The following is a 19,537-nucleotide window of genomic DNA, read 5'->3' on the forward strand; positions in this document are numbered from 1 at the left end:
AGGGGTGTGTGTGTGTGTATGTGTGTGTGTAGGGGGGGGGGGGTTGTCTCTTCATATGTCACTTTTTTTTTTTAAGGGGAGGATGTGAGGTGGGTGGGGGTAGGCAGGAAGGAACAAGGAGGAGGTGGTGAGGGGGGTCATGGAGCTCCATCCTCACTTATAGTTTGTGAATGCGTACGATGGGACAGCTGGGAGGCGTGTGTGTGTGTATGTGTGTGTGTGTGTGTGTGTGTGTGTGTGTGTGTGTGTGTGTCGACCTCCGCGGAATGAGGGAGTGACACGACCGTTCAGAGGGGAGAGGCTTGAGAAGATGCTGATGGTAGGATGATGGTGGGATGATGGGAGGAGGAGGAGGAGGGAGGTCAGATGGAGGACTCGAGGCTGCGGGAGGAAGCGGCGGGCGGCTCTCCTCCTCCCGCCGCCCCGGAGGAGGAGGGGGGGTCGCTCTCGATCTCGTCGCCGGTCTCCTCGATGGAGGGGATGCGCGCCTCCTCCTCGGACAGGGGCACGAACTCGGGGTGGGCCATGAAGCTGTGGATGGAGCTGCGGGATTCCGGGTTCTCCAGCCCCTCGTAAAGGGAGCTACGGAACGCGTTCACCACCTTAATCTGTGGGGGGGGGGGGGGGGGGCAGAGGAGAGAGAGAGAAAACGTGAGAGAGGAGAAGCGGGGAAGAAGCGTCCCGTTTTACACACAGATGCGCGAGGGTTCGGGACAGGCAAGGGCTGATGGGATAAACACAAAAAAAACACGACAAACCAATCAACACATGAAGCCACTTTATGGGGGGGGGGAAGGTAGATGAGAGAGTCCCCCCCAAAAAAAAAAAAAAAAAAAAAAAAAAAAGGTGCATTAACACAAATTATACAGCACACAGGATGGAGGGTGGAGGCCGGCTTGGGGTATGGAGATGGAACACTGCAAAATATGAACAAAACGTTACACACAATGTCACAGGCATCAAAACAGCAACTAAAAAACACAACAAATCTACAGCAAAACAACCCCCCCCACCCCCCTACACACACACACACACCATCATCTGAATGGCAAAACGGTTTGTGGGTGTTTGGCTCGGGGAGTGACGACATGCCATGCCATGCCGGTGGGTATTCATTGGTAAAATCAAATAATATAAAATAATATAACTTTTGAAAGGAAATGTGAGGCCAATGGAGAGGGGATTTCATGACAGAAAAGTGACAAAGCAACACATCCAAATAGGCAGATGACAACACACACACACTCCAACACTATGCCCCCCATTGGGTGCGGTGGTCTATGGTTCATGAGAGATTGAATATAGGTAACATGCACACACACACACACACACACAAACGAACACACGCAAACACCAGTGTAAAGACTCTCATAGAGGATAGTTGGCAACATTCACCGTCTATGATTTTTATGTTGTGTTTTACTCTTGATGTTTTATGTTGTCCATCCTTTTTAATGCTGTCTGGAATTGAACTGAAGACCGATTTGACAAGGGAAATAAAAAAACATTGGCAAAACCTGCCTATTTCTGAATGAATATAGCTAAAGAAAGTTAAAAACTACTAAAACTATAAATGGTCAGAGAAGAAAAAGCCAGGAAATCCCAACTGTTTTTAGGAAAGCAGATAGGATAAATATTCTGGATTCATCTAAGAGCGGACACACAGCACTAAGAAACCTGTCATTAAGATATTTTGATGTTTTTCATGTCTTTTTCAGACTTTTTAAGCAGATACCCTGGATGGATAAGGTCAATATCACAAATTAATTTGCAATTCCAGTTTTAGTTTGATTAATCGTACTGCCATTATTTGTTGCTTCAGCTCTATAATTTTCAAGAGTAGCTACTAAGGCTGGTAAGCATGAGGAAAGGAACGGACAGGGGGTAAACTATTCAGAGGCTGCTGGGCCTTTTAAGGTGTTATGATGAAAAAGATAATTATATTATTAGAGACTGAATCGTATTGCTAAATTAGAAAGGCTCAGCTTTGACTTGAGTTGCGAGTATGTTTTTGTAATTGACGGCTGACTGCATAGTTAAGTATGCACAAAATGTCCATAATGAACAAGCCAAACATTTTCAGTAATTTCTTCAGTGGAAAACACACAAAAACACACACACACACACACACAGATTTGTTTTCAAACTTTTGTAAAGTTGCAAAACAAAAAAAACTGAATTTGGTGATTTTGTCTCAGACTTAATTAATATCAGAAAACACAGTCTTTACATCATTATCTATTTTATGAATGCATTTGCATCACGATTTATCGCAAGATTTCTTTAGCGACAGAAAACGTCAAGCGAGTGTAGAAACTTTTTTTGCGAGATTAAGGACATTTTTTTACGAAATTTCCGATTCAGACTTCCTCAGTTGATGCGTCATAATTTGTATAAAAATATTTGACGGAAACGTGTGGTATGGAGGCGTATTGCATTCACCTGAGAAAAGAAAATCCTCAGAATTGCGCAATATTTTCTCCGAATTATAAGAAAAGATGTCATTTACTAAAAAAAGAAAAAAAACAGGCTGATTTTGTTTTTTCACGTGAACGCAATAGGCTTCCGTAGCGGAGGCTACTACAGCATCCCATTATTACCTGTAAAGTCTGTAAATTAATATATTCTCACTAATGAAAGCATATACTTAGGCCTACAATGCACAGGATGAGATACTGTTTGTGCTATTTAGGGTTAGCACTCAAGGTAGCTGGTATGTAGCTGGTATGTTCACACACAGACACACTTACGAAACACACACACACACACACCCGACCAAATACTCACACACATGAATAATTCAGTTCAGTGCCATAACCGCTCTCCAGTCTCACAGTAACACACACTTTGCTCTCCGCTCTCTGCCTAAAGACATGCACTTTCTGCTGTGATCCCACTTAAACATCATGAATCCACAGGGGCTGCTGCTGCTGATCATAATGATCTATATGCACCAATAGACAGTGTTCCTTCTAATTAATAGCCCCGGAGTTCAAAGCGCTCTATTACTTAAGCAGTGGAACTAGGAGGAGAGGTGGGAGGCACATGCCATCACACACACACACACACACACATGCATACATGTAGGCAGGCAAGCAGCTAAGGTAAATGGGGAAAGTGATGCATGGTTGGCTGTAATAAAATAATAAATCTATTGGCTGTTAAGCCTTATGAGACTTCCTGGCCAGAGCTAGCCCTGCAGATTTAACCCCCCACATGGATTAACCCATTAAATTATCTTCCTGCACAGGCTGCTGCCTTAGGGAAAGAACACAAAGAAAAATAGGACAGGGATATTTTTTCTGTGTCATGAATTGGAAGGATTTTTTTTTCTCCACCCCCCCCCCTTTCTCTTTACTCGTTTCCTCCCAACACTTCCTGGTAATCTGTCATTGGCTAGGCAGTCGGCAAGTCACGTCGGGGGTTAACAGATGCATGTTAGGACTTAAATCCCCGCGCCGTGCGGAGGGGAGAAGCCGGTAGGAGAAGTCTGGCATGGGGAGAGGAGAAAGAGTACTGCATAGGCAAAGGGGGGTGAGAGAGGGCAAGAGAGAGAGAATTAAAAGTAGTTTAAAAATGAGTGAGCGAGAGGGAGAGAGAGAGAGAGAGAGAGAGAGAGAGATGAATCAACAGCCAAAAGAAGTGAAAAGTGCAAGATACAGATACGAAAATGATAGACGGTAAAGTAGAGAGACGAAGGAGATGGGATTACAGAGATGGGAGAAAAGATGGATGAAGCCTATTTTGTAAGCGGGCTGTCTGCATTTCAACAAATATTACCAAAGATGGTTCTAAAATAAATTGCCTGCCCCGGCTTTAAATATAACACCAATTGTGCAATTGAAATAAAGCTGAAACGAAATGAAAACTGTACACTTATCAGAAGAGGGGTCTGCATGCCCGGCTGATTTCCTCACCGGAAATACAGCACACCCAGAAAACTCAAAATTTTTCAAAAACATCTGAAAGTGAGTTTATGACTGATAATGCTTAAATGTATTCGAGACCCTTCAAAGGCCTTAGATGTAACGATTAAAAGTGCTAATCCTGCAGATCCTGTTTTTTTTTTATTTTGCCTTGATCTTTGGTGCTAGACGCTCACTCCTGTGGCGGCTCTGCACTGCACTTCCCAGAGATCATTTGTTAGTCAAACAGGTGGTTATCAGTGCTCACGCCAACTACCCAGTTCCTCATGAAACGCATCACTTTCTTCACGTAACAGCTTGCATGAACCGGCTACTGGTTGATTCTACTATTGTGTTATATCAGCAGGAGAAAGTATCAAAATTGGACATTTATGTACATGGAACTAGGGCTGCAACTAACGATTATTTTCATTGTTTTCTCGATTAATCGATTAGTTGTTTGGTCTATAAAATGTCAGAAAATGGTGAAAAATGTGGATCAGTGTTTCCCAAAGCCCAAGATGACGTCCTCAAATGTCTTGTTTTGTCCACAACCCAAAGATATTCAGTTTACTGTCATAGAGGAGGAAAGAAACCAGAAAATATTCACATTTAAGAAGCTGGAATTTTGACTTATTTTTCTTAAAAATTAATATATGAATCGATTATCAAAATAGTTGCCGATTAATTTAATAGTTGACTAATGATAATAATAATAATAACTAATTGATTAATCAATTAAGCGTTGCAGCTCTACATGGAACTATCGCAAATTATTACTTAAAGATGTTTAGCCTTTTTCAGGACCCCTTGGTAAAGAGAAAGCCAAGGAAGATGACAGAAACAGTATGAAAGAAAGAGGCAGGGTTGGTTGGAGTGGAGGGGGAGGTGGGGTGGTAGTTGTTGGGTGGCCATTTGGGGGTGACCATCTATTTGGTCAGCCATGCAGCATTCAGCATTCCCATCGGACCATGCAGTAGAAAACAGAAAAAAGAAAAGAAAAGAAAAGAAGAAACAAAAGAGTCCAGCCAGCTCAAGCGAGTCGGTTAAGCTGGCCTCCGGTCGCGGCACTCACTGCCTGCAGCGGAGGAGGAAGCGGCAGCGGCAGCGAGGGGCGGGGCCCCGGCCGAGTTGGTGAGGGAGGAGGAGGAGCTAAGCCCTACGTGGGTGGGGCTAGAGACGGTTTTGGCGGCGGTGGCGGCGGCGGCGGCGTCATTGTGCTGGCTGACGACGGAGGGCTGGCGGCGCAGGGCACCGGGCACCGCCGCCTGGCCCGTCTGGAAGGTGTACACCACGTCCATCTGAAGGGAAGGACAGCCACACAGCACACTGTTAAGACAGCACAGACTGGGGCGAGAGACACCGAGACAGAGGAGGGAGAGAGAGAGAGAGAGAGAGAGAGAGAGACACTTGGACACAGAGACAAGAGAGAGTAGGAAGTAGGAATTGTAGTAGGGAAGAAGATGAAGGAAAGGCTTTTTGAGAGGAGGAGAGAGAAGTTTCTAAGGTATGAGAGTACTAGGGTTTGACCGATATGGGTTTCTTGAAGACCGATACTCATGTTTTATACCTATTTGTCCCAGAATTAAATTAGCCGACTAAAATTTAGGAAAGGTTCTTGGGTCTTTAAATTTGACCACTTTCATTACAAGTATTCAGTGTTTCCCCCCCAGAGTTTCATTCTTGTCAAGGTGGAGGAGCCTCTGAAACAACATTTAGACCAGGGGTTCTCAACGTGGGGTCCAGGGGACCACAAGGGGTCCTTGAGGAGGTTCTAGAGGGTCCCCGGCAAATCGATGAACTGTTAAACTTCACCGTTATATCATTTACAAGAAGTTAACACAGTTACAGGATGTAGAAGAATGACTGTTTTGATCATAGTTTCACTGTTATCTCTTTGCCTACAATATAGACAGTCGTAGAATTCTGGACAAAATCATATCTAAGAAAAAAAATATTCTCAGATTTGGGTCTGAGAGACAAATGGGGGTCCATCGCCCTAATGTGTACTAACTTAGGGGTCCTTGATATGAAAAAGGTTGAGACTCACTGATTTAGACCATGGGACAGTAAAACTTTCCATTGAAACCCAGGATAACATTAATAATAAGATATTCATGCATACTTGAGTGGAGTCCTATTAAAATGTCTCATTAGAATTAGGTTAAGGGCTTCCCATAGATAGCCAGCGTAGTACTGATGAATTCTACAGTAAATATGTCATCGATCAAACCTCATCATATCCATCACATCAGAGGTGGCACCAATTGGACCAGATCCCATTTTTAATAAACGGACAATATCAGTCTAAACCCGGTGGGTACCCGGGCGAAGAGGCAGAGATTTGTAAGAGGAAGGGAAGAGTGGAAGAATGAGGATATGAGATAGAAACTCGGGCCTCATGGGCAAGGAGGAGAGAAGAAAGCGAGGGCCAGCGGAGATAAATTAGGAGGGGGAGAATGAGACGGGTTTTTACAAAGAGCGGAAAGACAAGAGGAGGGGAAGAAAGTTTGAGAGAAAAGGATAAAGAGAGAGCTGTCATTTGGATAGAGAAGAAACAACAGTTAGTGAGAGAGAGAGAGAAAAAAAAAATGTACAAATCCCTGCGAAAGCTCTGCTTCGATAGAACCGGGGGGATGAAAGGAAGGGGGGGGGGGGTAGAAAGAGCTTTTACAGTCCGTCGTTGAAGGCTGAAAGCGCTTGAGAAAGGGAGTGAGAAAATTAGAAAAGGAGAAAGAGGGAGAAAAAGTGTCACTTGGAATGACTGATAAAGTTTTTGGCAATGAGGTAGTCCTTGTACCAATTATTCTCCCACTGTGTTCGACTAGCCAGGCATGCACTGGCACAACACTGCCCACCAGGATTAGAGAGGAGGAGGAGGAGGAGGAGAGGAAGAGGGGGGGGGGGGGGTAGAAAGATAAGGACCTAATTAGCTTGCAGCCTTTCGTCGACTCCCCCTCCATCCCCTCATCCTCCTATCCCGGGAGGACAAGAGGCAGATATTGCAGATATTGTAACACAGACATACACAAAGAGAGAGAGGGGGGGAGAGAGAGAGAGAGAGAGAGAGGGAGAGGCAGAGAGCTTCCCCTCTCCATCCTTTATACCGGCGGGGCGAGAGGAAGAGGACAAGAGCTCCGATTCTATTTCTTTTCCCAGCACTTGGCTCTTGTGATGGTTCTATGGTCATAGCAATATTAAAAGGACAGTAAGGCCGTAAGGGAAGGGACAAAGTAGAGACGTTTTTCATTCTGCCGCTGGTGAAGAGATGCCTGGTGAGGTTTTACATTTGGCGATTCATCTCCTAAATAGATGATCTTTGACACGAACAGCACAGTAACACACTTGCGAACCGCGTTGCCATTTCAGTTAAGACTCTGTGTGCCTGCAACTGAGAAAACTTCAATAATGTGAGCAAAGTAAGCTACATCAAACTCCACCACAAAGCACAATCCAAACTGTTGTCTAAAATTAACATCACAAGATGAAACTGACATACCATTTTTCTGCCCGTCAACCGATGAGAGTATCGTTATAAAGAACCGAACACGACTGCATTACAGAGAGGGGAAAAGTGATAGGCGGGATTTGCATATGAATAAGGGGAGAGAATAGATGTTGACGTGCATTAATCCACTGAGGAACATTCGCTAGGAGAGAGTGAGTGTTATATTGGTTATAAATAGGGGTGCGCAATATCATTTTTTTCAGATTGAGTACAAGTAGGAGTCATTTATTTTGCTTGCTGATATCAAGTATCAATATGAGAAAAAAACGAATTACTTGTCTTTATTCACTCTTGGCATCGGCCTGGTATCGGCCCCAATAACGATACTAGAGCACCCACATTTATAAAGTAATTGAGAAATACTGAGTCAAACAAAGAGAAAATAATAGAAACACAATGTCATATTAAAGAGAGAGGGAAACAAAGTGGAAGGAAGGTAAATACTGTGACAGAGATCAAGAGAATAGCTAGCTAGTAGCAAGATAGCTCGCTAGATGCTAGCAAGATAGCTAGCTAGGTAGCTTTACATATGCTGCCAGGAAGATAGAGGAAGGACAATAGGGCTGAACGATTAATTGCGATTATTTTGACTGATATTGCAATTGCGATATGATTTGCGATATTAGAGGGAATGATCATTTTTACATCATTATTCTCATTTTCATTGAAAACGTATTAAAATGATTATGGTGTGATTTTTGCGGGGATCTGTACCAAACAAAAATGTTTTCTTAAGTCTGTAGAATATGATGTGTAGGCCAGGACATCTCTGCAGCACCACAATATTTCATTTAAAATGCTATTTTGACACATTTCACCTTTAACAAATATTGCGCCTCCTGCGATTTGAAAATTGCAGTAGGCCATATTGCGATCTTGATAAAATTTCGATTAATCGTTCAGCCCTAAAGGACAACATACAGGGTGTGTGAAAAGTCTGGAATTATATAATTATATGGATAACAGTAACGCCATAGCTGCAGCTCGGTCTCATGAAATTTTGAGCATCTTAAACATCTTAAAATGCAAATAACGTACAAACTGGGCAAATTTCCCCACCGGATTATGTGGAGGAGAGACAACTAGAAACGTGTGAAAATGGCGTATCCAGTTTGTGCTATTGTGTAGTTTGTGAAAAATGTCTCATTAGAATCAGTTTAGGTTAAGGGCTTCCCATAGATAGCCAGTGCAGTACTGATCAATTATACAATAAATGTGTAATCAATCAAACTGCATCATATCCATCACATGGATTTGTGTATTGTGTCTTGGGCTTAGGGGGCTGTGTTTGTATAATTGTATATTTGCTGTTTTTCCATTGTGGGATATCTCCTGGAGCGTTATTTGTGGGAGGTTTATGTTTATGTTTATGTTTGGATGATGTTTCTGTTTTTGTTTCTGTTTATATTTATGTTTGGATGATATCTATGTATTGTGCTGTTAGATGATGATGGGTTAACATGCCGGATTGTTTGGTTTGTTGTTAATTAATGTGTCTGAATAATTCCATGAGGGATGGGTCATGTAAATCAGTGGTTCTCAACATGGGGTCCGGGGACCACCAGGGGTCCTTGAGGGGGTTCCAGGGGGTCCCCAGCAAATTGATCAATTGTCAAACTTGTGCATTATTTTGTTTACAAGTTAACACAATTAGAGAATGCAGAAGAATGACTGTTTTGATCATAGTTTCACTGTTATCTCCCTAGATAGTCATGGAATTCTGGACAAAATCATATCTAACAATAAAAATATGATCATATTTGGGTTTGAGAGACAAAATCTCATCAATTGGAGGTCCATGGCCCTAATGTGGACTAAATACACGGTCCTTGATATGAACAAGGTTGAGAGTCACTGATGTAAATGACCAGCCACGAAAATAAAATATTCATTCATTCACTCATCATATCAGAGGTGGACCACACTAACTTAATACAAGGACAATATCAGCCCCATTTATAGATGGAAGCCTATTTTTGATACTCTTTCAGTTGGGCAGTACTTTTCCAGACTTTTCAGACCGACACTATATGAACACCCAGAGCTCCGAGACTCCGGTCCCCTGCTGTCAAAGCCAAAAGCAGCAAATCTGAAGAGGACATAGAAAAGAAAGATATTAGTTTGTGAGGAAAGATTCAATAAAAAAAAAATGCCGCCTTCTCTTCTTCACCCTGCGGCCACACCGAGTAAAAGTTACTCCACCGCCGGCAGGAAAACGCCCGGCCTCTCTAACCCCCGTGTGTGTGTGTGTGTGTGTGTGTTAGACAGCATCCGAATAAAAATGGCTCCGAGACGACGGCGATATGCACTTGTCAGCCCACTCTGCCGTGTCAGTCGGGTGTTACAGTAGGTAGGTGTTGGCGCCGAGGCTAATGAAGCCCATAGGGACATAATGGGACTGCCTGTGGACATGCTAACACTCACTTCGGTGCCGGATCCCGTCTTGTAGGCGGAAAGCGAAGTCGGGCTAACGCGCACCAATATGCATGTACAGACAGCAGCGCGCTTGGATATGAGCGCGCACACACACACACACACACACACATACACTTCCCAAAGCCCCAAACTGTGAAATGAGTCATCGGAGAATGGGCTGTTTTGAAGGTGGCCATAAAAGGTGTGCCATGAGGGGCAACCGCTAACCGCCCACACTGTCAATGCAACACACCGACTGACAGATTCCTATGGAGGTGAGGCACTGTAGAAAAAAAAAAACAACAAAAAAAAAAAAAATTGAAAATATATAAAATTACAAGCTTTTTTTCCCCCAGCGTCGACAGCCATTTTTCATTTCTGTGTTTTAATAACCCCGGCTCTTTTGGAGAGTGTGTGAAATTGACTGGGCGGCATATGTAGAAGCAGCGCTATTGCGGGTGTACAGTATTTAATATCGCCGCTTTCCCGTTTACCTCGAAAAGAGAGACACTCAACTGCGTAATCTCCCGGTAGTCGTGTCGGCCGGTGTGTGTGTGTGTGTGTGCTTGCGTTTTTTTTTTTTTTTTTATTTCATTCCCACGCAAAACAAACCAGAGAATGAACAAAATGTTAGTTGAAATGTGGAGGTGCTTGTGTGGGAGTACAATCTGTCCCACGAAACACAGAGAGAGAGGGGAGACTCGGTAGCAAATGCAATACATCTACAATCACAATGCAGTTCAGTTTGTGTGGAAGTGTGTGTGTGTGTGTGTGTGTGTGTGTGTGTGTGCAGATAGCAGTAGTTGTCTTTCAGAGTAAAACTGCCCATTTACTTCCAGTGCATCGGCTCCATTCAGTCTCTTACCTAAAAGAAACGTGAGAAGTGAAGTTACAGGGTAAAGACGACCGACAAAATGGCAAATTTAGTTTTGTTCCCAAAAATTGTTCAGCTCCATGTTTCCTAGAAAAAAAGCTCAAGAGTTGGGATGAGAGAGTTTGCAAAAAAATTCTCCAGTGAGGTAAACAAATCATCCACGACTTTATGGCTTTGTTTTTCACCTTCAAGACATCAGTCCCTCTAGGATTTTGAAATTCTGCTATTGCAGTAATTAATGCAAATTCCACTCCCAATCCCCACAATATTTGTGAGAACTTGTAATTTTCCTCATGAAATGGTCAGATCAACAAAGCTCATATCATTTTGGCAAATGAATGCATTTTTTCCCCACATAAAAAGGTCCAATCAAAGTATATACCAACAAACTGTGTCTATCTTGGTCTTCTACTACTACAACCAACATTTGACATGCATTATTCCATTTATCCTGAGCCTTTGGTTTAAATACTGTTTGTCAGAAGAACACAGAGGGAAGAGACAGAGGCAGAAATCAGTAAATGAGTTCTCTTCTCCAGTGGTTGGCCAGTTGGGAAGGTGCTGGCTGGACATCCAATGTTGTACCTACACAACCAAACAAGAGTATCATCCATAGGGAGTTGAATATCTTGGCCAAGGCACTGCTTCTAGCACAGATATCCACATCCGCAGTGTATGCTTAAGTGTTAGAATGGAATGTACGTACTATCACCCAACATAGCTAAAGTGTTAGCATGGAGCCTACCATCACTCTACACATTGTATCCCAAAGTGTTAGCATGGAGCTACTATCACTCAACATAGTGTATGCTTAAGTGTTAGCATGGAGCCTACTATCACTCAACATAGCTAAAGTGTTAGCATGGAGCCTACCATCACTCTACACATTGTATCCCAAAGTGTTAGCATGGACATAGTGTATGCTAAAGTGTTAGCATGGAGCTACTATCACGCAACATTGTGTATGCTAAAGTGTTAGCATGGAGCTACTATCACTCAACCTAGTGTATGCTAAAATGTTAGCATGGAGCTACTATCACTCAACATAGTGTATGCTAAAGTGTTAGCATGGAGCACCAGAGCCAACGATCCTCCAGGGACTGATGGATGATTTTGGGAGAGTATACCCAAAACCTGCTGTATTCCTTGTTTTATTTCTTGATACTTCTGCTTCAGCGTAACAGTTAATGTTTTGTAATATTGCCCGATCTTTCAAAATAAAAGCTCTGTAGCTCACATGACAAGACAGATCTTCTAGGGCCCTTTCACAAGATAAGTCACGTGATTTCCACCACGGTACATACTCAAGTCTGGTCACCTAGAAACCTTGGAACATCAGATAACTTTTCAAAATTAAACAATACGTAGATTTCATTGAGTTACGCTTTAAAAACAGGATTAGTGGCGTGGCGAGGTGCTGCGGCGGTACCTGAGTCTGGATGCGGTTGAGGCCTCTGAACCAGAGGATCTGGCCTCTCCTCAGCTCCATCTCGGCGTGGTCGATCTCGTCGGCTCCCTCGGTCAGCTCCTCCTCTGGGATCTCCTCCTTGGTGATGCCGTGGCCCGCCTCCTTCAGGAACTTCAGATGGTGGGTGGGGATGGCTGTGATCAGCTGAGACACACACACACACACATGAGCGTGAATTATTCTAATTATACCAACACTGTTATCATAGTGCACTGCCACTTTGTATTCACGTTAATAAATGCACTTTATTTTATAATTACAACTTTGACAGTAGTACTTTGACTTTTAAATTCAGTGTGATTGTTAAGATTAGATAAAACTTTAATGTTCCCTGTGGGGAAACTGGGTCGAGAAATTAACTTGATCTGATCTTTTAGGGGAATTTTGGTCCTTTTTTGGGGCTATGAAACCTATAACTATGAAATAATACATTTGCATGGTGTATTAGCAAATAAACACTCGATTTGTAACACTAACATTTGTTTTAACTTATTTCCCACTGCTGGAAACTGACGGCAGGCCTTACAGAGGAGGATGTTGTTGTTTTCCCTACCGCTGGCTGCATGGTGCAAACATTTTCTACTGCTTCAAGCTGCGTGCTCGATTGTTTTCCGATCGAACAGCATGTCATTTTCTCATCCAAAACCCGCTGGATTGAGATTGAGGGCATTTTTTGACCCAAGCCCCACGATCATTTCTGACTCTGGTTGGAACAGCAAAATAGCATACAGCAAAGAAGAATAGGATATAAATAAGAATGGAGCAAATGGGGGGGATATTAAATATAATGCAATTGGCAATTACAACGTGTCTAGAAAATATAAAGTAGAAATGTATGAATGAAAAGTATGAGTTAGTTAGGGCCACTCTATCTGTACCCAATGAGAGATGCGCTTAGCAACAGTTGCAGCCATTTCAAATTCTCGAGGCAGACTGCTTCACACAGCAACATATGTTGGCTGAACAAACAGCTATGAATTCTGCCTAAGCACAGTATGCCTGCACGTCTACTAGCTGCCTGAAACTAAAACTTTGAAGTCTATATCGCCCTTCATCCAGTGCTTAATTTGTGCCGGATCCTGCCGGAACAGGATCCGGCACCTCGCGGTTTTGGACTACCTGCATTCCGGTACATATTTGTGTGGACCCGGCACCTCTGGTTGCATGAAATTTTTTTTTTTTTTTTTTTGTCTGCCATGTAATAATCCCAATAGTTGACTCTTCTTTCCTTTCCCCTCCCTTCCAAAAAACTAATTGGCTCATTTCCATATGAAGACAGGTGATTACCCTATTAGAAAGTAACAACAAGCGCATACCAGAATTTCTCTGGTAAATGGTTGAAGCCATTGCAGTTTCCTTTATGTATGATGAGGATGTCTCATAGTAGCCTATGTGGGCATTTATATGTTGTGCACAGTGCAGTTATATCTTTAGTCTACTACTTGAAGGGCAGGTTTGTAAAAATGAGCATTATGTAGCCTATGCAATAATCAAATATTGTTATAGGTCCCCAGTAGTCGGAGCTCTAAGGTCATATAGTGGGTCATTTAGTAATGTTTAGGCTGTTAGGTCTACAGTAAGCTGTATGGCCGCACTGAGCACCACCGTGCCTCCAATGCGCTTGTTGTCTTGATTTGTTCCGGACCCGTTTCCCTCCAGACCGACTCGCGGGAACACCGACCCCTTGGTGTTCCGGGACCTCATCATTTACACATTAAGCACTGCCTTCATCACAACAGCATATCTCACGGGACTAATAAATAAACACGTGTAATAATCCTGAAATATTGTAAAATAAAATGACAGTCGAGTTTAGGAGAGAATTCAAATCTCCCACATATTCTATCAAGAGAACATCAAAAGCCAAATTGAATCAATCCTAAAAGAAAAGATTCCAGAGAAGAAACTAATGTAAAAAATAAAGCAAAATGATAAAAAAAAAAAGTGGTTCTTCAAATAGTAATGCTGCACCTAAAACTAGAGCACCACGTCACCCATAAAGAACCTCTGAAAAACCATCTACCCTCTTGTCTTTATAGCACATTTACATTTCATTTAGCTGAGGGTCTTATTGAGGGGGACAAAGGCTAGGGACACACTAGAGGATTTTAGAGCTGATTTTTCCATCCTGACAATTGGAGGAGAAAGCCCCCCATGTTGGAGATCTACCACCTGACATCTGCAGGATCCTGAACACGGGATGACAGACCGCCGACAGCCAATGACAGGCCAGTTTCCAGTGAGGCGAGTGTGTTGTGATTGGTTGAAGATGAGAGGTGGTGACGTCAGCAGCTGGATAATCTCACTTATACAGTATAGTCAGTCAGGCCTAATCATCATAGTGTGACCACTAGAAATCAATGTTGTTACGTGTGTGTGATGCTATGTATTTCAAAATGCTATGTATTAATATTCAGATTCAGGCTGCTAACATCAGACTCCAGCAGTTTGATCAGGGAGGATGACACCTGGCTCCTTCTACCTGGATGTTCGCGTCTCTTGCTTTCTATATCTTTCTACCTCTCTGTGTCTCATCCCCTCATCTTTTCTCTCCTACTCTCTCTCTCTCTCCATGACAAGAAACGGGCCCATTGCTTCGAAAATAAATCACAGTCAACCCGCTCGTTCTCTGTCAGCGTCTTGCTTTGTCTGTCTCTGTTGCGTCCTTTTTTTCCTCTCCTCTTTGCTTTTCTCCTTCTCCGTTGACTCTCTTCACTCTCTCTCTCTCTCTCTCTCTGTGCGCCCTCAAGGTGAACCCACCATGCTGCGTATGACAGAGAACTTTTGCGACAAAAATGATTGCCTTCTAAGCTTGTGTGTGTGTGTGTGTGATTTTATGATCATGATGTTTGTATGGTGTTGCGTGTGTGTGCGTGTGTGTGTGTGTGTGTGTGTGTGTGTGTGTGTGTGTGTGTGTATTCACAGAGGGACTGGCATGCTGGGTTCGTTTTCCCTGAGGACGTTCGTAAACGGGAGTTGCATTGCTTTCATGTGCAGAGCTCATTACCATGGTGATGGTTGTGACGGTAACGCTGCGGCACGTATGTGACAGGCAACAGTTTGCTGCCACCTACCTAATGTAGGCATACACACACACACACACACACACACACACACGCGCTATTCCCTTGCCAGATTCTTGTGAGGTCTCCCTTTTATTCTTTAGTCTGGCAAACCTGGTCCTGGTCTCGTCTCATATCTTCAATCTGTGGTTTGTTTTCTCTTGTTTTGTTGTAACATTTTTGTGTCCTTTTGTTTCCATGTAAAGCTCTTTGTTGTTTAATTGGATGTGCGTGGGTCTGTGTGTGTCTCCTTTCTCCTACCTGTCCCCAGAGCAGCTCTCCGACACCGATGAACACGCACCACAGCCACTGGTCGATGGTCAGAGCAGTGCAGGAGAAAGGCTTTCCCCCAAACTGCACAATGATGATCTGGAAAAAAAAGAAAGAATACAGTCTATGTCAGTACAGTTTGTAATATCACTATGTACTATGTCAATACAGTAGGTGCTATCTGCATGTACTATGTCAGTGCAGTATGTACTATCAGTATGTACTATGTCAATACAGTAGGTGCTATCTGCATGTACTATGTCAGTGCAGTATGTACTATCAGTATGTACTATGTCAATACAGTAGGTGCTATCTGCATGTACTATGTCAGTGCAGTATGTACTATCAGTATGTACTATGTCAGAGGAGTATGTGCTATTAGTATGTACTATGTCAGAGGAGTATGTGCTATTAGTATGTACTATGTTAGTAAAGTATGTACTATCAGTATGTACTATGTTAGTAAAGTATGTACTATCAGTATGTATTATGTCAGAGCAGTATGTACTATTAGTATGTACTATGTTAGTAAAGTATGTACTATCAATATGTACTATGTCAGTGCAGTATGTACTATCAGTATGTACTATGTCAGTGCAGTATGTACTATCAGTATGTACTATGTCAGTGCAGTATGTACTATCAGTATGTACTATGTCAGAGCAGTATGTACTATGTCAAAGCAGTATGTACTATTAGTATGTACTATGTTAGTAAAGTATGTACTATCAATATGTACTATGTCAGTGCAGTATGTACTATCAGTATGTACTATGTCAGTGCAGTATGTACTATCAGTATGTACTATGTCAGTGCAGTATGTACTATCAGTATGTACTATGTCAGAGCAGTATGTACTATGTCAAAGCAGTATGTACTATCAAGTATGTACTGTCAGAGGAGTATGTGCTATTAGTATGTACTATGTTAGTAAAGTATGTACTATCAATATGTACTATGTCAGTGCAGTATGTACTATCAGTATGTACTATGTCAGAGCAGTATGTACTATGTCAAAGCAGTATGTACTATCATGTATGTACTGTCAGAGGAGTATGTGCTATTAGTATGTACTATGTTAGTAAAGTATGTACTATCAGTATGTACTATGTCAGTGCAGTATGTACTATTAGTATGTACTATGTTAGTAAAGTATGTATTATCAGTATGTACTATGTCAGTGCAGTATGTACTATCAGTATGTACTATGTCCGTAAAATATGTACTATCAGTATGTACAATGTCAGTAGTATGTTCTATCTGTATGTACGATGTCTGTACAGTCTGTACTGTTAATTCTATCAGTGTGTACAATCAGTACCATCACAGAATCAGTACAGTATGTAGTGTGTCCAAACATTGAGGAGTAGTACCAGCACTCACAGTAGATCAGTCTTATTTATTCTTGAAACATGTAACACAGTATGGGACGAACGCCTTAAGCCATCATCAGCGTCACCCTGCTGAAATGCGTTCCCGCTCTGTGAGTGCTGGTACTCCTCCTCACATTTCAAACATCTACCTTGAAATTTTACAGGGGCAAAGTTTGCAGTGTGCAGTGTGTACCTGCAGGGCGAATGTCCCCAGGACGACGCTGCAGAAGATGGGGTTGCGGTAGATGCCCTCGAACACGTTCCTCTCTCCGTGGATCTTCCGGGCGTTGATCTCGTTGAAGAGTTGCATCATGACGAAGACGTTGAAGACGATGGTGTAGTGCTCGGAGGGTGGCGAGTGTAGCGGCGCGTTGCGGCCGCTGTCGATGTCGAAGAAGTTCTCGCCTGGGGAAGACGGGAGGGAACGAATGACATGCTTAGCGCTTATCCAGTGTCAGGAACTAAGACGACCAGCCTCGTTTTCAGCTTGACCATCGTGCAGTTTTGAGTTGATCCAATAGATTAGTACCAAGTCCAAGGGTCGTAGGATTTAGGCATACCTCTAGTAGTTTCCCCAAATTTATAATGCCTTTCCCTCAGACTTCCATGCCAACATCACCTTTACCACTGTTCATCAGAAAACATCAACAGATTGAGCAGTTTTCACAACTGAAGCTCCAACAATCAGCCTCCTCTCAAAGCGACCGAGATCTCTTCTTCAAGCCATAGTAGGCAAAATAATGGACAACTGGGTCTGCTGAGCATTTTACACATGACCCTAGGCATGATGGGATGCTTCATTACCTTAGAAAGCACACCTGTGTGGAAACACCTATTTTATCATACTTTGTACCCCTCATTTAGTTATTTGTAACTCGGAATTGTGTGTTTTGAGTGAGGCATATACAGGTTGTTAAGAGTGTGATCTCCAATCTTTGGCTCATTGCCTTGCTTCATGAGTGGAAAAGTGTTTCCAACAAAGATGAAATGTGGTAAAGACCAGTTGTCTAGTGTGAGCTGATCTCTGTTTCTACAATCTGTTAAAATTGTCACTGTCCTCTGGTGTAGCAGCTGTTACAGCCTTTTGTGAAGGAAACCAGCCAATAAGGAAAAATCTTTTAGATGCACCTTTTTATACAAACTAGATAGGTGGTTTAAGAAGTGGGGCAATAATATTGAGTTGATAATAATAAATAATAGTTGTACATTGTATCATCAGTCTGTCCTTTGTGTTGACATGTTAACAAGACTGATCAAAAATATTACCTTTCCAGATAGAAGTGAAGTCAACTCTCCATACAAAGGACATAATAATTTGACAACTCAAATTACATATGAATGCCCTACCTATGCTACGAAACGAAAAGTACAATGGAAAGGAAACAATGTGCTAGTGAGTATTCATGACTGCACTCAGAACTGGACATTATTGCAGGGTGGTACAGGAGCTCAAAGCTAAAAATTTAATTTGTAGCACTTCAGATTGGTTTTCAATAGTCTTGAAGCAGCAGCAGCAGCAATAGCCATAAGAAGTGCTTCCGCAATAAGCTATTCAGCTCTGTTAGCTAGGGAAAAAAAACAATGACACCCTTCATTTTGGCCATTCATATAAGTTATTCCTTTGTCCTAGGACAGCTCAATTTGTGAACGTGAACATTTTCCAAAGCTAGAAGCCAGAAAACCAAGAGAGATTAGGGGGCTGGATACATCCTTGTTTTTAGCTGTGGCAGACTGAACTCCCCCAAAAGACATGGTAAAGAATATGCAGGCTGACTTTTGGCTATATTCCCCTTTAATGTCGTCAACTGTTCAACTTTTTGGCCTCCGACTCACCGGCGAAGAGCAGGGTGAAGATGATGACGAGCTGGTAGACGGCGTGGCCCAGGATGTTCTTCATCATGGTGCGGGAGATGAGGGGCTTGTTGCGGCCGTACGGCTTACGCAACAGCAGGGACTCGGTCGGGGGTTCGGTGGCCAAGGCTAGGGAGGCAAGGGTGTCCATGATCAGGTTGACCCACAGCATTTGCACTGCTTTCAGAGGAGAGTCCTGGAGGGGGCAGAGAGATGTGGGAGGTGTGGAGGACAGGCAGAATCAGTCACCTTAAGTCTTGAGTTTAGAATGAGGACAGTCAGAATCAAACACTTTAGTCTTGAGTCTAGACTGAGGACACTTGGATGATAAGAAATGTTGTATCATTTAAAGAGTTTATTGGCGATGTACCTTTCTTTTTTGGGCCTATTTTGTTTTGTGGTATATTTATTATTCATTCCCGCAGATGCCCAAACATAGACTTAAAGATATGTCCAGTGCAGCTGCAATGGAGTTTGATGGCAGAAAATGTTTCAGCTATCTAAAACATCAATGGTAAACATCTAGTTTTGGTGTCAGCCCCTCAGAAACAAAGACCAGGGCATCTGTCTAGACCAAGCTGCCAACACCAGAGTGAGTTTTGAAGCCAGTGTGGAAGTAGCGGCAGAGGTTCTTCTAATGTCCGCTAATGGCTGGCTCCAGAAAATCTCCAAACGCGGCCCAACTCCAACCAAGTCAATGGGGCCACCACCCAACTTCTAGCTAAAAATATAAAGTCAATATTTTTTTTCTGCAAGAAGTTATGGCATCAGTAGCAATTTTTTTTCAAAATAAATATATATATACACAGTA

At 42.7% G+C, this 19,537-nt stretch overlaps 1 protein-coding gene across 1 annotated transcript in view; it reads right to left on the reverse strand.

Moving 5' to 3' along the window:
* Nucleotides 1–362: 362 nt before the first annotated feature.
* The window catches only part of LOC139666969 (plasma membrane calcium-transporting ATPase 1-like), a 66,581-nt gene continuing 47,406 nt past the window's right edge, over nucleotides 363–19,537 (reverse strand). The window contains exons 16-20 of the mRNA XM_071546330.1: nucleotides 18,709–18,922; nucleotides 17,069–17,280; nucleotides 15,494–15,601; nucleotides 12,132–12,314; nucleotides 363–608 (exon numbers count right to left, since the gene is read on the reverse strand). Coding sequence (XP_071402431.1) covers nucleotides 363–608; nucleotides 12,132–12,314; nucleotides 15,494–15,601; nucleotides 17,069–17,280; nucleotides 18,709–18,922 — 963 coding nt within the window. The remainder of the gene's footprint in view (nucleotides 609–12,131; nucleotides 12,315–15,493; nucleotides 15,602–17,068; nucleotides 17,281–18,708; nucleotides 18,923–19,537) is intronic.

The sequence above is a fragment of the Centroberyx affinis genome, unplaced genomic scaffold (genome assembly GCF_046629955.1).
Source record: "Centroberyx affinis isolate AG114_WGS23_722 - 3 ecotype Tasmania unplaced genomic scaffold, CSIRO-AGI_Caff_v1 ptg005218l_1, whole genome shotgun sequence".
Classification (NCBI taxonomy): domain Eukaryota; kingdom Metazoa; phylum Chordata; class Actinopteri; order Beryciformes; family Berycidae; genus Centroberyx; species Centroberyx affinis.